The 21,446-nt window shown below is 51.2% G+C and overlaps 1 protein-coding gene across 3 annotated transcripts in view; it reads left to right on the top strand.

The window, feature by feature from the left end:
* The window catches only part of ablim1b (actin binding LIM protein 1b), a 521,461-nt gene that overhangs the window by 240,852 nt on the left and 259,163 nt on the right, over positions 1-21,446 (top strand). For all 3 annotated transcript variants that reach the window (XM_072479453.1, XM_072479452.1, XM_072479451.1), the window contains one exon: positions 4,185-4,319. In XM_072479453.1, coding sequence (XP_072335554.1) covers positions 4,185-4,319 — 135 coding nt within the window. The remainder of the gene's footprint in view (positions 1-4,184; positions 4,320-21,446) is intronic.

Here is a 21,446-nt window from a genome sequence, read left to right as displayed (position 1 = left end):
CGGCACCCAGCAATAATCTGTTCACTGACACTCAGTTTAGGTTCTGACATGGCTCCTGACTGCATTGCAGTCTTCGTCCAAGCATCGACAAAAGAGCTGAATTCCAGAGGTGAGGGGCGAAATTCTCCCCCAACGGCGGGATGTCCGCCGACTGGCGCCAAAGCCGGCGCCAATCAGACGGGCATCATTGAGGGGCTAGCCCCAACATTGAGGGGCTAGGCCGACGCCGGAGGGATTTCCGCCCCGTCAGCTGGCGGAAATGGCGTTTGTTTCCCCGCCAGCTGGCGCGGAAATGCGGCGCATGCACGGGAGCGTCAGCGGCCGCTGTCAGTTTCCCAGCGCATGCGGTGGAGGCCGTAGCGGAGGCGGAAGGGAAAGAGTGCCCCCACGGTACAGGCCCGCCCGCGGATCGGTGGGCCCCGATTGCGGGCCAGGCCACCGTGGGGGCACCCCCGGGGTCAGATCGCCCCGCGCCCCCCCCCCCCCCCCAGGACCCCGGAGCCCGCCCACGCCGCCTGGTCCCGCCGGTAAATACCAGGTTGATTTACGTCGGCGGGACAGGCAATTCCTGGGCGGGACTTCGGCCCATCCGGGCCAGAGAATCCAGCGGGGGGTCCCGCCAACCGGCACATCCCGATTCCCGCCCCCGCCCAATCTCCGGGAGCAGAGACTTCGGCGGGGGCGGGATTCACGGCAGCCAACGGCCATTCTCCGACCCGGCGGGAGGTCGGAGAATGACGCCCGAGGTGAGAGCGACTGCCCTTGACATCAAGGCAGCATTTGACGGAGTCTCACATCAAAGAGCCCCAGCAAAACTGGAGTCAATGGGAATCAAGGGAAAACTCTCCACTGGAGTCATACCGAGCACAAAGGAAGATGGTTATGGTTGTGGGAGGTCTGGGGCGGGATTCTCTACTCCCACGCCGAAGTGGCCGCGCCGTCGTGAACGGCGTCGAGGTTCACGACGGCGCGGAACGGTCCCGACCGATTCAGGCCCTGACAATGGGCCAGGATCGGGGCCGCGTCATCTACACGCGCCAGTCCTTGTCGCCCGCGTAAAAGCGGCGCCGCATAGATGACGCGGCCGGCGCCGCATAACGGGCGTCACCCGCGCATGCGTGGTTGTCGTCCTCTCTAAATCCGCCCCGCAAGAAGATGGGGGACGGATCTTGCGGGGCCGCAGAAGGAAGGAGGTCCTCCTTCAGAGAGGACGGCCCGACGATCGGTGGGCACCGATCGTGGGGCACCCCACATTCCAGGTGAAGCCCGGTGCAGGATCCCCCCTCGCCCCCCCACAGGCCGCCCCCCCAGCGTTCACGCACCGCCCACGACTGCAGCGCCCAGGTGTGGACGGCGCCGGGGGGAACCCGCCGTTTTGGCCTGGCCGCTCGGCCCATCCGGGCCTCAGAATGGCGGGGGTGCCGGAGAATCGCCATTTTGGGTGTCTCCGGCGATTCTCCGGCCTGCGGCCCGCGAAACTCGACCGGGCCGTTCCCGCCGCTTGGGAGAATCGCGGGAGGGCGTCGGACCGGCGTCCCCGGAAATTTTGGCGGCCCAGGCGATTCTCCCAACCGGCGTGGGAGTGGAAAATCGCGCCCCAGTTGTCTCAGCCCCAGGACATCTTTGCAGGAATTTATCAATGTTACCTCATTCCCTCTCATACGCCTCTCACCTCTCTCTCTCTCTCACACATTCACCCTGCTCTCTCTCACACACACACTCACCCCTCTCTCACACACACACATTCACCCCCTCTCTCTCACACACACACATTCACCCCCTCTCTCTCACACACCCATTCACACCCACTCTCTCACACACACATTCACCCCTCTCTCTCTCACACACTCACCCCCTCTCTCACACACTCACCCCCTCTCTCACACACTCACCCCCTCTCTCACACACAAACTCACCCCCTCTCTCACACACACTCACCCCTCTCTCTCTCACACACTCACCTCCTCTCTCTCACACACACTCACCCCCTCTCTCGCACACTCAACCCCTCTCTCGCACACACACTCACCCCCTCTCCCACACACACTCACCCCCTCTCCCACACACACTCACCCCCTCTCTCACACACACTCACCCCCTCTCTCACACACACTCACCCCCTCTCTCACACACACTCACCCCCTCTCTCACACACACTCACCCCCTCTCTCTCTCTTTCACACACACTCACCCCCTCACTCACACACACACTCACCCCCTCTCTCTCTTTCACACACTCACCCCCTCTCTCACACACATACTCACCCCCTCTCTCGCACACACACTCACCTGCTGTCTCTCTCACACACCCATTAACACCCCCTCTCTCACACACACATTCACCCTGTTCTCTCACACACACACACTCACCCCTCTCTCTCACACACACCTATTCACACCCCCTCTCTCACACACACACTCACCCCCTCTCTCACACACACTCACCCCCTCTCTCACACACTCACCTCCTCTCTCACACCACACTCACCCCCTCTCTCACACACATACTCACCCCCCCTCTCGCACACACACTCGCCCCCTCTCTCTCTCATACACACTCACCCCTCTCTCTCACACACACTCACCTCCTCTATCTCTCGCACACACATTCACCCCCTCTCTCTCACTCACACATTCACCCTACCCTCTCACACACACCCCTCTCCCACACACACACTCGCCTCTCTCTCTCTCTCTCTCTCACACACACACTCACTTCCCTCTCTCACACACACCCACTTACCTATCCTACAAAATTCACCCCTCACACACACGCACACTCACCTCTCTCTCTCTCACACACATACTCACCTCACTCTCTCACACACACTCACTCCCTCTCTCACACACACACTCAACCCCTCTCTCTCACACACTCACCTTTCTCTCACACACACTCACCCCTCTCTCCCTCTCTCTCACAAATACTCACCTCTCTCTCACTCACTCATATACACACACACACTCTCCTCTACCTCTCCCTTGCACACATTCACCCCTCGCACACACACTCACCTCTCTCTCTCACATATAAACTCCCCACACTGTCTCTCACACACACTGTTGTTAGGGAGAAAAACAGCTAGTAGGCTATAGTGTACTTCACTCTCTCACTCTCGAGAAAACCAGACAGAGATTCTTGGAGTTTCAAACTAACTCCAAGAGAAGTTTGTGCCCTTGGGTGTTTCTTCCCAGCTAGCAGCTGGTGTGCCTTTCAACCAAACTGAAGGGTGTAACCCTTTCAGTAACTGGTGAAGGTGATCAAACATATGACTAGATCTTTAAAAATAATTCCTGTGTCGTGTATAAAATTCTCCCTTTTCAGACAGTCTGTGTGTAAACAACGCACTCTTTCACCACCCTCTCACTCACCCTCTCACACACCCTCAGCTGACAATCTTCACACACTTATTCGCCCATTATTAACTCATTAAGACCTGGAATAAGGCCTGAGGTGTGTGTGTGTGTGGGGGGGTGCTGAGTGATTTGCCGGCGCCCGGGGGTTTCCCGACGGCGTGGGGCTGCCCCACAATGGGAAACCCCATTGACCGGCCGGGGTAACGGAGAATCCCGTCGGCGGGTCGGGGCAGAAATGTGGCGGGGCGGAGAAACCAGCCCCAGATGTTTACCGATCAGCAACAAACACGGGCGAGAGAAACAGGATGTGATTGGAGGAGCAGTTCCATGCAGAAATCTTCTAACTCACTGACCCGTCTTACTGGCATTTTCTGTTATTGATCCCTGAGACAGATATTTTTACCCAGTTGGAGAAACTACAAATGTCTCGCAATATCCATTCATGTAATGTAGAACATTTTTTGTAGGAAGGCAATGTGGCTGCCTTTTGCAACAAGTATTGATATTCAGGTTCTACCTGGACAGAATTTTACGCGATGCCACAATGTCCCAACGAGCGATGCACATGTGAATTCAGAATCAAACGATTTATTAAACTTAGACTATCTCCATACTCAATTCCCCGATGATTTGAAAGTCAGAAACCATGCATCAGTGATGCGTTCAATAATCTGCGGAATAATATGTGCCACATAGCCGTTTCTGCCTGGTTGTTGACATCTGTTTCTGCCTGCCTCTCTCTTGCCAAATGATGTTGGAGATGCAAATATATGCTGAACTCTGGGAGTTGCTGGCCTGATGTGCCTATCTTTTCTTCTTCTTTGCAGTGGCTCACCCTCAGGATTCCCACCAGCCTACAGAAAAGCCAACCATCCACTGTTTCAAATGTGGAGACCCATGTAAAGGACAGGTTCTACGTGTCCAGACCAGGCATTTTCATCTCAAATGTTTCACCTGCAAAGGTAAGAGCATCTATTATGATTATTGAGTCTTTGGATTTTCCCCTTTTCTTTTTTACTCCAAAGTTTTAAAGTAAGCCCAAGGCCTGTATATTACGGTTACAGCCTCATAGGCTCACAGTGTGATGATTTATTTCCTTGTAAAATATTTTAAGTTCCACTGTCAGACCTGCCTGTAATGTCGCACCCAGTGCACTTCTGACTGGATTGATGGATTGTCAAATATTATTTTAGGGGGTTGTTTTTATGTCAAGACAAAACAATGGCTAAATGGACACTGTACTAATAAGACACACCGATTAGAAAGTCTGGTTTTAGCATGCAATTTGGCCCTCGTCGCTGATTATTGTGGATCCTGCATGAAATCTGTTGTGTTATTCACCCTGGGGTAACACGGACTGCAACTGGATGTAGTTGTACTTGAAAGTAGACACCAAACATTGATGTTAGCTCAATACGCTTTATTGAACTTGTTGAGCAGTGCACACAGCTTGCTGTGGATTGACACTCTACTAATCTAAGTGTGCTAACTATAACTAACTAGACCAGACTAGCTCTGAGCCACGTGTAGAAGGTGCTAACTGATATATACACCCTGACTGTCACTACAGTTGTCACCAGTGGAAAGAGGCAGAGTGCTGATGCCTCGTGTGTTTTATAGAGGGAAACCCCACTCTAGTGTTCTGCCTGGTGATTGGTTGTGTTCTGTTCTGTGTGTTGATTGGCTGTACTGGGTGTATGTCACTGCCTGTCTGTATCTCATTATGTGCATGAGTGCATATCATGACAAAAACCATTTCAGCGCGACTGTCACAATTTCATCAGATTCCAAAACACTGCTCAGTTAGGTGGGAGACATCACACACCATACTCACCAGTCAACAAAGCGTTTGACACCTTCTTACTCACATGGACCGATTGTAAAATGTTGGCTTGTATTTCTGTCTGCCCTTGTTGAATGTTACCTTAGCGGCTGTAAGTTCGAAAATAAAACAAAACACATGTAGCATAGACATGAAATCTGTTTGACATTTATTTTAGAAGAGCTAATTCATCCTTTCCACAATCTCATTCCAGGAACTTCAAATTAGCTCAGGGAATCATAAGTAAAGGAATGTTAATGGTGCCAAGGACCCTTTTAAATTTTCCATTCTGAACATGATGCCTTTAATATTCCTTTACCCTTGACACCAGAAGTCCTCGCTAACATCCTGTTATGGCTTCAAAACTAAATTGAAGGGAGTGCCCCCTAATAAATGCGATGGAGGGTCGGGGGGAGGAGGTGTGGTGTTGGTAGGTTGATAGGTTGGAAGCTTGCAGATCTCACAAATACTGTTTTGGGAGATTGGATGGGCAGTTGGCTGGGCCAGTTGGTCATGGCTGGGGCAGAGGGATGTGGGGAGTAGGGTGACTGGAGGTCAGATTCGGAAATGATGTGGGAGATGGATGATTCGGTGACTGAGTGTGGTGTTTATTGTATGTACTTACGTTTTTACTTAATGGTGTTTAGTGCTAGCTTTCAGCACTGACAGTGACTCTCGGAGTAAACCAAAGTTACAACAATGACCAGAAGCAGGTAGTAGGCCCTTATTTGCATGTACAAATGGGCCAATGGCTGCTTCAGATATAGGTAACAGATGCCTCTTGTTTGGCATTTGTTGTGAATCGTGGTAAAGATGTTTGAGCGTCAGACGTCATTTTGTTCACCATGTACCACCTTTAACAACCAAACAATGGGCGCTACTAATCCCCATTTTGAGCCCTTACTGTATTTATATCAAAGCTCCTTGCTTTAATACTTTTGAGATATTTAGGGATTTGTTTTGATGAAAGGGTGAAAACAGGCACAAAGTGGCTGCTGTGTGAATAATACACACTTTTGAAAGTCTGGTTTCAGCCCGAAATATTTGGACCAGTGGGTAATACCAAGAGTTAAACTTGCCTAGATACATAGGTTTATTCTGTTTAGATGTAATTCTTATTGTGTCGTAAATGTGGACTCAATGCACCCACTTCGACTGATGGTGTGGAGTGCACTGACTGACTTTCAGGGTGGCTCAGGGACTAATGGAGAGGGGGCGCATGTTCTCGGGCACAGAACTGGAGATCTTGGTGGCGGAGGTCCAGAGGAGGAGGATTGTTCTGGTCCCATAGAGCAACGGGGGAGGAAGGGTTGGTGTGGAAGACCTCTTGTCACAGCCCCTAACCCTCCTGTCTCTCTCATGTCCTCCGTCCATTCCTCACCTAATGCAAGCCTGCCCATTAATAAGCACTCCCTTTTTTCTTGTGACTCCTTTAAGGTGTCTGATATGATTCCGTTACAGGGGACTTGATCTTTTTAGTGTGCTTCCTCAGAGAAAATTCATAATAAATGTCGTTAAAGCTTTGATGAGGTCCTCTTCAAGTGCCCAGCAGAAAATGAACAGTGAAAGTTGAGTACAGCTTTAAGTAACATTTAAAGTCCGAAGCAACAACTTCTTTATTTCTGTGCAGCTGCTCATTGATAGACAAGGTAATTAATTGAAGTGTTAGCCACCAATGTGCCATGACTCTTCATGAGCACTCGTTGTCATTGAGGCCCTTATGATCCTCCAAGTGGCTGCTCTATATGCCGCAACTCTTTACCAAGATAGAGGGGCGAATGCTCCTCCTCCCCAGCCGCACATTCCATGGCGGCTCGCCAGTATCAGTAGCGGCATTCTCCGCTCCCACCGCCAGCCAATGGAATTTCACATTGTGGCCACCCCATGCCACCGGGAAACCTGACGTTGGAGAATTCAACCCAGTGTCTTGAGCTAATGGTGGGCTAAACCAGCGTTGCAGCCCAAGACCACATCTTGGCCAACTCAGAGGCTGTTTAGCCCTTTGAAATTAGGGAAGATTTTAACTCCCTCAGATTGGTAGCAATTTCGCATTCTCTTCTGCACACATCAATTAGTGCTAGATCAATTTTAATTTTAAATCTGAAATTGATAGATGCTTGTTAACCAAAGGCACAAAGGGACTTGGAACTAAGGGACATGCAGTTAGATCACAGATCATCCATGTTCTCACTTAATGTCGGTGGAGCATGGTCGAATGCCTTATCCTGTTCATATGTTTCTGAGTATTGCCACCTTTAAATTCAAATGAAAATAAGTATAATACTAATAGCTGACACCCACGGCCGATGAACAGGCTCAGGTTTTGTACATTGTGGGGAGGATATTTGAGGACCTGCTTTAAGTACGCTTCAAGGCAAAAAAAATCTGAAAGAATTAAGATTGTTCAAACTATTTTGAGGTTGGATCTTTTATTCACTCTACTATGGGTTTCATTAAGAGAAACCAAATTGCAATATCCTGAACACAAAACATTTCTTAACTCAGTTCAGTCCCCCAATGCTGAGACTGATTTTCTGGTGCAATCTTTTTTGTAAGTTTACCCGCAGTAAAGTAAATTGTAAACCACTAATTTATCAGTGGGAACTAGGTGGTTCATGGCGTTCTGTATCGATAGATGTTTTGTCTTGCATTTTACGTGAGAGAAACCTTGAGAAAGAGATTTTCCTGCAAAATCTCAAGTGATGTTTCTACCAAGACTTATGACTTTTTATCCATGCATAATAATTGGATTGGGAACATAGAACTCTGCTAATTAAAAATGACAAAACCTAACGGAAAACACTAAAAAAATAATTCTTGGCAATGGTACAGCAGCTCATTAACTTTACATCCGCAGAAGAGAAATACTTTTGTTGGCAAGTCTTTGAACCTGGATGACTGGTTCCTGATGTAATAGAGCAGTCAACTGAAGGATGAATTGATGGAATTCTGAAAGGGACGTGGACAAGAATATTTGATTGCCTGGGGACCACAATGGATGCGAGGACAAGGGCAATTGAAAAATCACATTCATGCAACCATGAAAGTTCATAGAAACATCGGAATAAGATTAGGCCATTCAACCCCTTGAGCCTGTTCTACCAATCAATTTGAGGATGTCTGATCTGTACCTCAACTCCATTTACCCACCTTGGCTCCACACATCTTGAAAACATTTTGTGGGAGAGAATACTGTTGGTGGGATTTTCCAGCCGTTCCCACTGGCGGGATCTTCTGGTCTTGCCAAAGGCGATTTCCACCCCCCCCCCCCCACACCCCCCTCCACCCACCCACTGCTGGTTGCTCAGTGGCAGAGGGTGTGAACAACAGGAAACCCCGCTGACAGCGCCGGCCAATGTTAGGCTGCCTCCACCGCCACAATACAGACCATAGGGGCTTGGAAAATCCCACCCGGTATTTCTACACCCCTTTGTGTGAAAATCATTTCCTGCCTTGCCTAAATCGCCTAGTTCCAATTTATATAAAACACCTCCTTGTACTTGGTTCCTTGTCAGAGGAAATGGTTCCTCCACATCTACCCCCAACAAAACACTTTAAATACCTTGGTCAGGCCACCTCTCACTCTTCTATTTTTAAGGGAATGTAAGACATGTTTATTCAAGCCGTCCTCGCAATTTAATTATTTTGACCCAGGAATTATGCTAACGAATCAGTGCTGCACCCACTTCAAGGACAACCTTCCCTCCTCATGATTTGGTGCTCAGGACCGAACGCAGTAATCACAATGGAGTCTGACTTAACTCAAAGTTATTAAACTCACTTTAGAATTGCTTGGTCTACTATGCGGAGAGTTGACGTAGAAACTGGTCAGTGAAATAATACAAACAATCAGCTGACTGCTACAGAAAGCATTTGACAAGATCGGGGAGGAACCGTGAAATTCAAAAAACAGCATCTAATTCTTATTCACAGCATTGCTTTTCCAAAAAAATGAGCAGTAACATTTCATGTTTTATTCTTTTAGAAACTCTATTCAGAAATGGCCCATTTTCCATATCCAGCAATGATCTCTCTATGGGAAATTGCAGTTATCTGCAAAAAAAGGTCCCATCACCATCATGGAAGCACCAATAAATTGTCTTACTGGTAGAGATTTTTCGTAGCCCAAGCAAAGAGATCCAAATCATGCAGGCCCAAATTTAGGCTTTGCATTTCATTATTTTGTGTGTGAGATGCCTGCACCTGTACTGCCTTCACAGGCTGCTCACATGTTGCAGCGCTTGAATGTTGTGTTGCTCACTTGACTGGCATTGATCTGACGGTAAGCCCTCAGAACGGCGTTAGAGTGGTTTGTGATGGAAGAAGAGGAGGTGGTGATGGTGACAGGCATCCTGCTTTGTCTGGCTTTACTGAAAGTTTTTTTTAAAGTATTACCGCATTGAAAATAAATAATACGGAGAAGTTAAAATATACAAATTTGCATTTAGGTAGCACCTTTCACCGTCAGCGAGACCTCTCAAAGCGCTTTACAACTAATGACGAAGCTTTGAAGTGTCGTCACTGTTGTCATGTAGGGAATGCTGCAGCTAATTTGTACACAGCAAACTCTACAAACAGCAATGTGATAATGATTATAATAGTCGTTTTTTGTAGTGTTTGTTATTGAGGAATAACTATTGACCAGGACACTAGGAATAATTCCCATGCTCTTCTTGAAAATGGTGGCATGGGACCTTTTACATTCACCCAAGCAGGCAGATGGGGCCTCAATTTAATGTCCGATCTGAAAGACAGAACCTCCAATGGTGTAGTACCCCCTCAGTATTGAACTGGAGTTCAGCTTTGAATTTTGTGCTTGCAACACTGGTTGCTACTCAAACCCAGAACCTTGTGACTCAGGGGTGAGAGTGCTACCAACTGAGTCACAATCCCCACAGTGGAGTAGCCGGAAGGTCTCGCCCCTGATGAACCAAATTAAATGCAAGTGCAAGAAACGAGCAATTGTATTGTACCAAAACCAAAAAATGGTTTCTGTGACCATTTCAAAACCCCAGCAACTCTTTCTCTATTTGTAATGTTTAGCAGACATGGAACTTGCTGCCCTGGAATTGTTGCATGATTTACATCCAGAAAACTGCTTCAACTGAGCACAATGGAATCAAGTAGCAGAAAAGATACAGGATTTTAAGTGTGGGTGAGTTACTCACGTCACCACTTTTTAGTTCGATCAGCATAGTCTTGCCCAAACCAGTCCTAACCCATAAAACTGACAGCATTCCCAGGTTAGGATTGCAGGTTTGCATTGAGAGCGCTCATTCGAGATTGGGGTAAGGAACCATCATTATTGTGCCCCGATTCATAGGTACATTGACCAACAATAATCAACAATCAGTTGAAGCCTCAAAATTGGAAAAACTAATGAATTAAGTGAAGACAACGTTAAAAACTCTGGGAGATGTAGGGCAGAATTCTCCCATTTCCAGATTAAGTGCCCTGGTGGGGGTGGGAATATCGAGTGTTTCCTCTGGGGAGGCCTCCAGGAAAATGCGCTAAATCTTCCAGCCCAACCTCTTTAATTATGCACCCAGATGTTTCACGTTGAATTCAATAGTGGAGCATGCCTGGATGGTGAGTAGTCTACCATCGTGTCCAGGTGTCAAAAGACGTCTAACATCACTGACCCACTATTGAAAATAGAAGGTGGACTGCCTGAAAATTAAGATAGATCTGCGGGTGAACTCTGAGCCTGGAAGATTGACGTCTTAAGAATGAAGGTGGATCTCTAGGAATATTCTGTGGCTGGACGATTGACCCCCCCCCCCACCCTGTCCCCTCCAGGACACTCAATCTGGATGGTCCAGCTGCGATGCTTCCCCCAAGCACTGCTGTGGTGTTCCAGTGTTTAGGGTGGTTGGCGGCCTTCATCCTCAACTCCGGGGACAGCCCCAGGAATTGCCCGGATGAGTCCAGACATCTTCACGCCATGTTGTGCAAATGTGTTTCGTACTGGTATGTCTTCCATCCCGGCATTACAGAGAGCCAGGTTTTGGAGGCGGGGGGGGGGGGGCTGGCAGGGTCCGTCGGACCTTCATCTGCACCATATTAATGGGATGCAAGAGGCTCAATCCGGCCTCTGGACGGTTTTCTGTCCTACCATGGCGGGCACAGCTGAAGATCCCACTGTCTATTCATACCAGTTTGAAACTGATTTCTGGCCCTCCTGCCATATCCTGCCACCAAATGCACCAGCGGGGTCTTGGGAGATCCTAGAATCCTGCCGTTAGAAATTGTAGAACAAATTCTTGCAAATGAAGTGGATTAGATTGCATGAAAATGCAGGGCGTGAGTCTCCGAGCCCCGCACCGAAATCGCGATCGGCGCAGAGGCGGAGAATGGGCATTGACGCCGCTCCCCCAATTCTCCGGTCTACTCAGTGGATTTAAAGAACTCTGGCCCCCAAAGATCAGCTGAGAAAGCAGGACCTGCTGACATCCTTTTAGATGGTCTATTCATGGAGTCAGGTCAACAAAACCATGCGCTGAGATGACCCACCTTAAACTTCCAATGCTAAACATTCTGACATTCCATGAGTTGGGGCAGGTCCATTCAATTAAATGTAATGGTGGACACCCGTGCCACGCAGGACATATCTCTCGCTGTACCTTTCTGCCATATCGACTGGAACATCCAGCCGAAGGATGGCCCAGCTGTAGATTCATGGGTACTCCCATCACCTGAAAACATCAAAGAATTTCCCTCAGCGGTCTACCCTTGTAGGTTGGCTGCATTTGAATCATTAAAATCCACATCCTTGTGGGTTGAGGCCTCAGGCCCTTGACCAGACACATCTGGATCAATGAAGCCTTTTGTTTGAATACCTGCATCGACTTCGAGGTTGGGAACATAGGCTCTCCATTCATCATCCTGTCCTCCTTACACCACTGCCCTTATTCGGTGCATAATGATATTGGGAGTATCTAGATGCTGAATGAAATTCTGGTTCTTCTGATGGATTCTTGAAGAGGTTACAGCAGATACACATTGAAACGTCCACGAATATTTGGAGTGACTATTTTTCGCATTGGGAGAGGAGGAACGGGAGAATCTGTTTTCTTATTATATTAAAAGACTCAATACTGAGTTTGCAAATTGTGCAGAAAATCCAACAGATATCCAAGCACGCGTTTTAATATCTGTGCCAAAATCTGAAGTTGTGCTCACATGATTCCAAACCCAAATGGTGACCGAAAGCTATTGATTTTACCAGGTAATTAAAACTGTTACCATAGCTGCATTGGCCTCTCACCCCACTCCAGCGGAATAACATTGGCCATTTAGTAAATTTTCACTTACAGTAAAGTCTGTTATGTGCACTATTGGGTTTGAGTCTGTGACACAATGGTTATACCATTCTTTCGCAAAATGGTCTAACACCGCTCAGAGACATGGGGGCGCGATTCTCCACTCCCCACGCCGGTTGGGAGAATTGCCTGGGCCGCCAAAATTTCCGGGGACGCCGGTCCGACGCCCTCCCGCGATTCTCCCAAGCGGCGGGGAACGGCCCGGTCGAGTTTCGCGGGCCGCAGGCCGGAGAATCGCCGGAGACACCCAAAATGGTGATTCTCCAGCACCCCCGCTATTCTGAGGCCCGGATGGGCCGAGCGGCCCAGGCCAAAACGGCGGGTTCCCCCCAGCGCCGTCCACACCTGGTCGCTACAGTCGTGGGCGGTGCGTGAACGCTGGGGGGGGCGGCCTGTGGGGGGGGGCGGAGGGGGAATCCTGCACCGGGGGGTACCTTAAATGTGGGGTGGCCCGCGATCGGTGCCCACCAATCGTTGGGCCGTCCTCTCTGAAGGAGGACCTCCTTCCTTCCGCGGCCCCGCAAGATCCGTCCGCCATCTTCTTGCAGGGCGGACCTAGAGCGGACGGCAACCACGCATGCGCGGGTGACGTCCGTTATGCGGCGCCAGCCGCGTCATCTATGTGGCGCCGCTTTTATGCGGGCGACAAGGCCTGGCGCGGGTAGATGACACGGCCCCGAAACTGGCCCATTGTCAGGGCCTGAATCGGTCGGGACCGGGGCCGTTCCGCGCCGTCGTGAACCTCGACGGCGTTCACGACGGCGCGGCCACTTCGGCGTGGGGGTGGAGAATCCCGCCCTGAATTTCCCGTTCTATATTGTTTGCTCTTCACGCAATCAGGACACCTCTGTATGAGCAATAAATATTGCCTTGCTAATGGGATCCACATCCCAAGAACAAATATTAAAATATATTACTGCTCCTAGCTCAGCTCAAAGTATCCAGCAGCCAACAAGGACAGGTTCACCACAGCAAGAAATAAAATTGTGATAATTTGCATAGTTGGTAGCTATGTTCAGCTGCTAATCCCCACATAATCTTCCCCTGCACATTTTCTTTAGTAAGAAGTCTCACCTGATGAAGGAGTTACGCTCTGAAAACTAGTGATTCCAAATAAACCTGTTGGACTTTAATCTGGTGCTGTTAGACTTCTTACTAAAAAAAAAGGAAAGCTGACAGAAAATCAATGATTTCTGATGGGAGGGGGAGGAGTCGTGGATTGGTTTATCACTGGAATAAACATTTTAACATCATTCACTGGCTTCCAATAATGACTGTGGACCCATTTTGAATTATGCAGTTGCAAATCAAATAAAGGTAGAATTGATCACTGAACAACCTGGATCATGCATATCTTTTAAAGGGAATGCTAAATACCTGTTAAATACTGTGATGGTAATTGGCTTCTGTCTCTGCTCAACATCTGCTGATAAAGAGACAAAATGGACTGACCCTAAAATTTGTTTGTTTTTTAAAAAATTTATTTTTATTCAAAATCTTTCAATAATTTTTACAAACCACTCCAAAAAGAAAAACAGCGAAAAGAAAACATAGCAATAAAACAGAAAACAACTTAACCACTTAACAATTTAACAAAACAAGGTGGGGTATCTGCTCTTTACAAACGAAATCCATCCACCGCCCAAACCCCCCCCCCCCCCCCCCCCTCTCATCTCCCCCCTCCCCCTCCCCTCTGGTTTGCTGCTGCTGTTGACCTCCACCTAACGTTCCACGAGAAAGTCAAGGAACGGTTGCCACCGCCTGGAGAACCCCTGCAAGGACCCCCGCAAGGCAAACTTTATTCTCTCCAACCTGAGAAATCCCGCCATGTCACTGACCCAAGCCTCTACGCTTGGGGGTGTCGCGTCCCTCCACATTAACAAGAGCCTTCTCCGGGCTACCAAGGAGGCAAAGGCCAGAACTCCGGCCTCTTTCGACTCCTGCACTCCCGGATCGTCTGATATCCCAAATATCGCTATCCCCCAGCTCGGTTTTACCCGAGTATCCAAAAACTTGGACACAGCCTTTGCGAAGCCTTTCCAAAATCCTGTAAGTGCCGGGCATGCCCAGAACATATGGACATGATTTGCTGGGCTCCCTGAGCACCTCACACACCTGTCGTCTACCCCAAAGAACTTGCTCATTCTCGCCACTGTCATATGCGCCCGGTGCACCACCTTAAACTGAATCAGGCTAAGCCTGGCGCAAAATGAGGAGGAATTGACCCTTCCCAGGGCGGCAGCCCACAGGCCCTCATCCAGCTCCTCACCCAGCTCTTCCTCCCACTTGCCCTTCAGCTCCTCCACCGAGGCCACCTCCGCCTCCTGCAGCTCCTGATATATTTCCGATATCTTGCCATACCCTACCCACACACCCAAGACCACCCTGTCCTGTATCCTCCGGGAAGGCAGCAGCAGGAATTCCCCCAGCTGCTTTTTCATGAATGCCCGAACCTGCATTTACCTAAAGGTATTCCCCGGGAGTAGCCCAAATTCCTCCTCCAGCGCCCTCAGACTAGCAAAAGTCCCATCAATGAACAAGTCCCCCATCCTTTTGATACCCGCCCTGTGCCAACTTAGGAACCCCCCGTCCATTCTACCCGGAACAAACCTGTGATTGTTCCATATCGGGGCCCAGACTGAAGCCCTTGCCTCCCCCCCTGTGCCGTCTCCACTGCCCCCAGATCCTCAATGTCGCCGCCACCACCGGGCTCGTGGTATACCGTGTCGGCGGAAGCGGCAACGGTGCCATTATCAGTGCCCCTAAGCTAGTATCTTTACAAGACGCCGCTTCCAACCGTTTCCACGCCGCCCCCTCTCCCTCCATTACCCATTTCCGAATCATGGATATATTCGCTGCTCATTAATAGCTGCAAAAGTTTGGCAGCACCAACCCAACCCCCCCCCCCAACTGGTTCCAAGAACAGTCTCTTAACACGCGGTGTCCTGTTTGCCCACACAAATCCTGTAATAATCCTATTTACCCGCTTGAAAAAGGACTTGGGGATGAGAATGGGAAGGCACTGGAAGACGAACAAGAACCTGGGGAGAACCGTCATCTTTACAGTCTGCACCCTGCCCGCCAGGAAAATATGCAGCATGTCCCACCTCTTAAAGTCCTCCTCCATCTGATCCACCAGCCGCGCTAAATTGAGCTTGTGCAGGACCCCCCAGCTCTTAGCCACCTGAATTCCCAAGTAGCGAAAGCTCCTCTCCACCATCTTAAGTGGTAGCTCTCCCAGTCTCTTTTCCTGGCCCCTCGCATGGATCACAAAAAGCTCACTTTTTCCAACATTCAGCTTATACCCCGAAAAATCTCCAAAGTCCCTAAGAATCTGAATGACCTCCCCCATCCCTTCCACCGGTACCGCAATGTACAGGAGCAGGTCATCCGCATACAGTGAAACACGATGCTCCTCCTCCCCCCCGAACCAACTCCTTCCAGTTTCTGGACTCCCTCAATGCCACCGCCAGCGGCTCGATCACCAGGGCAAACAGCAGGGGGAACAGGGGGCACCCCTGCCTCGTCCCTCGATGTAATCTAAAGTGCCCCGACCGCAGCCGGTTCGTCGACAAACTCGCTACCAGGGCCTGATACTACAATTTGACTCACCCTATAAATTCCTCTCCAAACCCAAATCTGCCTAACACTTCCCACAGGTACTCCCACTCCACCTGATCGAAGGCTTTCTTTGCGTACATTGCCGCTACAACTTCTGCATCCCCCCTTCCGAGGGCATCATGATCACATTCAGGAGCCTCCGCACATTCGTATTCAACTGCCTGCTCTTCACAAACCCCGTCTGATCCTCATTGATAACTCCCGGGACACAGTCCTCAATCCTAGTGGCCAAATTCTTGGCCGACAGCTTGGCATCCACATTAAGGAGCGAAATCGGCCTATAGGAGCCACATTGCAACGGGTCCTTATCTCGCTTGAGGATAAGCGAGATCAGGGCCTGCGACATTGTCGGGGGAAGGGTTCCCTTTTCCTTAAGCCTCATTGAAAGTCCTCAACAACAGTGGACCCAGCAGCTCTGAGAATTTCCTATAAAACTCTACGGGATGCTCATCCGGTCCCGGAGCCTTGCCCTCCTGCATACCCCCTAACCCCTTAACCAGTTCCTCCATCTCAATCGGGGCCCCCAATCCCTCTACCTGTGGAAACCTCAGTTGGTCCAGGAACTGCCTCATCCCCTCCCCCTCCTCCGGGGGTTCTGACTCGTACAATTTGCCATAAACGGCCTTGAAGACCTCGTTAATCCTTGCCGAGCTCAGCACCGTGTCACCCCTCCTTTCTCTAATTCCCCCAATCTCTCTGGCCGCCTTTCTCTTCCGCAGCTGATGCGCCAGCATCCTACTTGCCTTCTCCCCATACTCGTACATTGCTCCCTGTACCTTCCTCAACTGAGCCTCAGCCTTCCCCGTGGAAAGCAAGTCAAACTCCACCTGCAGGCTCCGGCGCTCCTTCAACAGCCCCTCCTCGGGAGATTCCGCATACCTCCTGTCCACCCTAAGTATCTCCCCCACCAATCTCTCCCTCTCCATCCTTTCCCTCTTCTCTCTGTGGGCCCTGACTGAAATCAGCTCCCCTTTGACAACTGCCTTCAGCGCCTCCCAGACCACACTCACCGAAACCTCCCCATTATCATTGGTCTCTATATAGCTTTGGCTACACCTCCAACCCGCCCACAGACCTCCTCGTCCGCCAGTAGTCCCAATCCCGGTCTGGGTCGCGGCGATGCGGAGCTAAGCCGCGCGAGTCGGCAGCTCCCGCAGAAACGGACTTTTGGGCCCACTAACGGAGCCCCAACGGACCTTTAAAAAAAAAAAAAACCCGTGGGGAAGAACGGAGGATGTCCCCTACAGCCCTGCATGGACCTGACCCGCAGTGAAACGGCAAGGAAAGCGGCCCTGGAGCAGCGGGAGAAGAAAGAAGAAAAAAACAAAATGGCGGCGCCCATGGACAGAGAGGAGATGAAAGAGTTCATCAAGTGCTGCTTCGAGGAGCTGCGTAAGGAGATGGTGGCGCCTATACTGGCAATGGTGGAAAAACTTGGAGCAACCCAGAAAGCCCAAGAGGTGAAGATTCAGGAAAAGGTGAGTGAGAACGGCGACGAGCTCGTGGGCCTGGCGGAGAGAGTGGAGCGGCACGAGGCGCTGCACAGGACGTGGGCGGGAAGACTCGAAGACCTGGAGAACAGATCAAGGAGAAACAACTTGAGGATCCTGGGTCTCCCAGAAGGAATGGAGGGGGCCGATGCCGCGGCATATGCGGGCACAATGATCGGGACGCTGATGGGTGTGGAGGCCCCCCCGAGATTGCTGGAGCTGGATGGGGTGCACCGAGTGCTAGCGAGGAAGCCCAATGCAAAAGAGCCGCCAAGGGCGATGGTGGTGAGATTTCACCGGTTTACGGACAGAGAGAGGGTCCTGAAATGGGCCAAGAAGGAACGGAGCAGCAAGTGGGACAATGCGGAGATCAGAATATACCCGGACTGGAGCGCGGAGGTCGCTAAGCGGAGAGCGGGTTTCAACCGGGCCAAAGCGGTGCTGCACCGGAAAGGGGTGACATTTGGAATGCTGCAGCCAGCGCGACTGTGGGTTACACATAATGGCCAACACCACTACTTTGAAACGCCCGAAGAGGCGTGTACCTTTATATTAGCTGAAAAATTGGACTCAAATTGAGGGTTTGTGTGGGAGGGGGGTGTTTGAGGGGTGAAGTATGATGTTTGTTGTACATAGGGGGTCAACCACGCGCAGGAAAGGATATATGGGCTGGGGGAGAGGGACAAGGCCATGACAGGAGCAGCGCCATGGGGGGCGGGGCAGGCTTTGGGAAGCGCGGGGTTTTTCCCGCGCGCGGCAAAAAAATAAATAAAAAGGGCGGGAAGGGGACAAAGGAATGTACATTGATTGGGAGAGACCCACACGGGGGGGTTAAAGGGATGGCGGGGGAAGCCGGGGTCAGCAGGTGTCAGCTGACTTACGGGAGGGATATGGGGGGAGCAAAAAAGCTAGACGGGGATCTAGCGGGGGGGGGGGGGAGAGGAGGGAGGTGGGGAAGGGGGGGGGGGGAAAGGGATGCTGCTGCACTGGCCGAAAGAGAACGGGACTCAGAAGAGGTGGCTGGGACGGGGGTCCCCCAGCTGGGGGACTGGAGAGTGAGGGAGACGCGGACAAGGGACTGTCCCAGAAAAGGAGATGGATAGACGGCGGGGGGGGGGGGGGGGGGGGGGGGGGGGGGTCCCTCCAATCCGGCTGATAACGTGGAACGTGAGGGGCCTGAATGGGCTGGTGAAGCGGGCTCGAGTGTTCGCGCACTTGAAGGGACTGAAGGCAGATGTGGCAATGCTCCAAGAGACACACCTGAAGGTGGCGGACCAGGTCAGGTTAAGAAAGGGATGGGTAGGACAGGTATTTCACTCAGGATTGGACGCAAAAAATAGAGGGGTGGCAATTCTGGTGGGAAAGCATGTGTCATTTGAGGCCAAGACTATCGTAGCGGATAATGGAGGGAGATATGTGATGGTGAGCGGTAGGTTGCAAGGGACGTGGGTGGTGTTGGTAAATGTATACACCCCGAACTGGGATGATGCTGGATTCATGAAGCGCATGTTGGGGCGCATTCCGGACCTGGAGATAGGAGGACTAATAATGGGAGGGGACTTCAATACGGTGCTGGACCCAGCACTGGACCGCTCCAGATCAAGGACGGGAAGGAGGCCGGCGGCGGCCAAGGTACTTAGGGGGTTTATGGATCAGATGGGGGGAGTGGACCCATGGAGGTTTGCAAGACCGCAGGCCAGGGAATTTTCTTTTTTCTCCCACGTGCATAAGGCTTACTCCCGGATAGATTTCTTTGTTCTGGGCAGGGTGCTCATCCCGAGAGTGGGGGGGACGGAGTATTCGGCCATAGCCGTTTCGGACCATGCCCCGCACTGGGGGGAACTGGAGCTGGGAGAGGAGAGGGACCAACGCCCGCTGTGGCGGCTGGATGTGGGACTGCTGGCCGATGAGGTGGTGTGTGGGAAGGTGAGGGGGTGTATTGAAAGGTACTTGGAGGCCAACGACAACGGGGAGGTGCGAGTGGGGGTGGTATGGGAGGCGATGAAGGCGGTGATCAGGGGAGAGTTGATCTCCATCAGGGCTCATAGGGAGAAGATAGAGGGAATGGAAAGGGAGAGGTTAGTGGGGGAGATCTTGCGGGTGGACAGGAGATACGCAGAGGCCCCGGAGGAAAGATTACTTGGGGAAAGGCGACGGCTCCAGACGGAGTTTGACCTGCTGACCACGGGCAAGGCGGAGGCGCAGTGGAGGAAGGCGTACTTACGAGTACGGGGAAAAGGCTAGTCGGATGCTGGCGCACCAGCTCCGTAAGAGGGCGGCAGCGAGGGAAATAGGGGGAATCAAAGATGGAAGGGGAGCCACAGTACGAAGTGCAACAAAAATAAATAAGGTATTTAAGGACTTTTATGAAGAGCTGTACAGGTCCCAGCCCCCAGGGGGGGGAAGGGGGGATGAGGCGATTCCTGGACCAGCTGGGGTTCCCGAGGGTGGAGGAGCAGGAGGCGGTTGGTTTGGGGGCACCAATTGGGCTGGAGGAGTTGAGTAAGGGTTTGGGGAGCATGCAGGCGGAGAAGGCCCCGGGGCCGGACGGGTTCCCGGTGGAATTCTACAGAAAATATGTGGACCTGCTGGCCCCGCTACTAGTGAGGACCTTCAATGAGGCAAGAGAGGAGGGAACCCTGCCCCAGACAATGTCGGAGGCGACAATCTCCCTGATCCTAAAGCGAGACAAGGATCCACTGCAATGTGGATCGTACAGGCCGATTTCGCTCCTCAATGTGGATGCTAAGCTATTGGCGAAGGTACTGGCCACTACGATTGAGGACTGTGTCCCGGGGGTGATACACGAGGACCAAACGGGATTTGTAAAGGGCAGGCAGTTAAATACCAATGTGCGGCGGCTCTTAAACGTGATAACGATGACATCGGAGGAGGGAGAGGCGGAGATAGTGGCAGCTATGGACGCGGAAAAAGCCTTTGACCGAGTAGAGTGGGAGTACCTCTGGGAGGTATTGCGCAGGTTTGGGTTCGGGGGAGGGTTTATTAGATGGGTTAAGCTCCTTTACAGCGCCCCGGTGGCGAGCGTAGTGACAAACCGGCGGAGGTCAGAGTACTTTCGGCTGTACCGAGGGACGAGACAGGGGTGCCCCCTGTCCCCCCTGTTGTTTGCATTGGCGATCGAACCCTTGGCCATATCACTTAGGGAGTCTCAAAAATGGAGGGGGATAGTCCGCGGGGGAGAGGAGCATCGGGTATCGCTATATGCGGATGACCTGCTGCTATACGTGGCGGACCCAATGGAGGGGATGGTGGAGGTCATGCAGACTCTGAAGGAGTTTGGAGAGTTTTCGGGCTACAAGCTTAATGTAGAGAAGAGTGAGCTTTTTGTACTACAGGCAGGGGACCAAGAAAGAGGGATAGGGGACCTGCCGCTGAGGAGGGCGGAGAGGAGTTTTCGGTATCTGGGGATCCAGATAGCCAGAAGTTGGGGGGCCCTACATAAATTGAATTTGACGAGGGTGGTGGAGCAAATGGAGGAGGATTTTAAAAGATGGGACATGCTCCCGCTCTCGTTGGCGGGTAGGGTGCAGTCGGTCAAAATGGTGGTCCTTCCGAGGTTTTTGTTCGTGTTTCAGTGCCTCCCCATCGTGATCACCAAGGGCTTTTTCAAGAGAGTAGGTAGGAGTATTATGGGGTATGTGTGGGCAAATAAGACCCCGAGGGTTAGGAGAGGGTTCTTGGAACGCAGCAGGGACCGAGGAGGGTTGGCTTTGCCAAACCTAGAGAGTTACTACTGGGCAGCAAATGTGGCGATGATCCGTAAGTGGGTTATGGAGGGAGAGGGGGCGGCATGGAAGAGGATGGAGATGGCGT

The sequence above is a fragment of the Scyliorhinus torazame genome, chromosome 16, assembly GCF_047496885.1.
Source record: "Scyliorhinus torazame isolate Kashiwa2021f chromosome 16, sScyTor2.1, whole genome shotgun sequence".
In the NCBI taxonomy this organism is placed as follows: domain Eukaryota; kingdom Metazoa; phylum Chordata; class Chondrichthyes; order Carcharhiniformes; family Scyliorhinidae; genus Scyliorhinus; species Scyliorhinus torazame.
The sequence above is the reverse complement of the archived record's forward strand: the minus strand, read 5'-3'. Positions and strand labels throughout refer to the sequence as shown.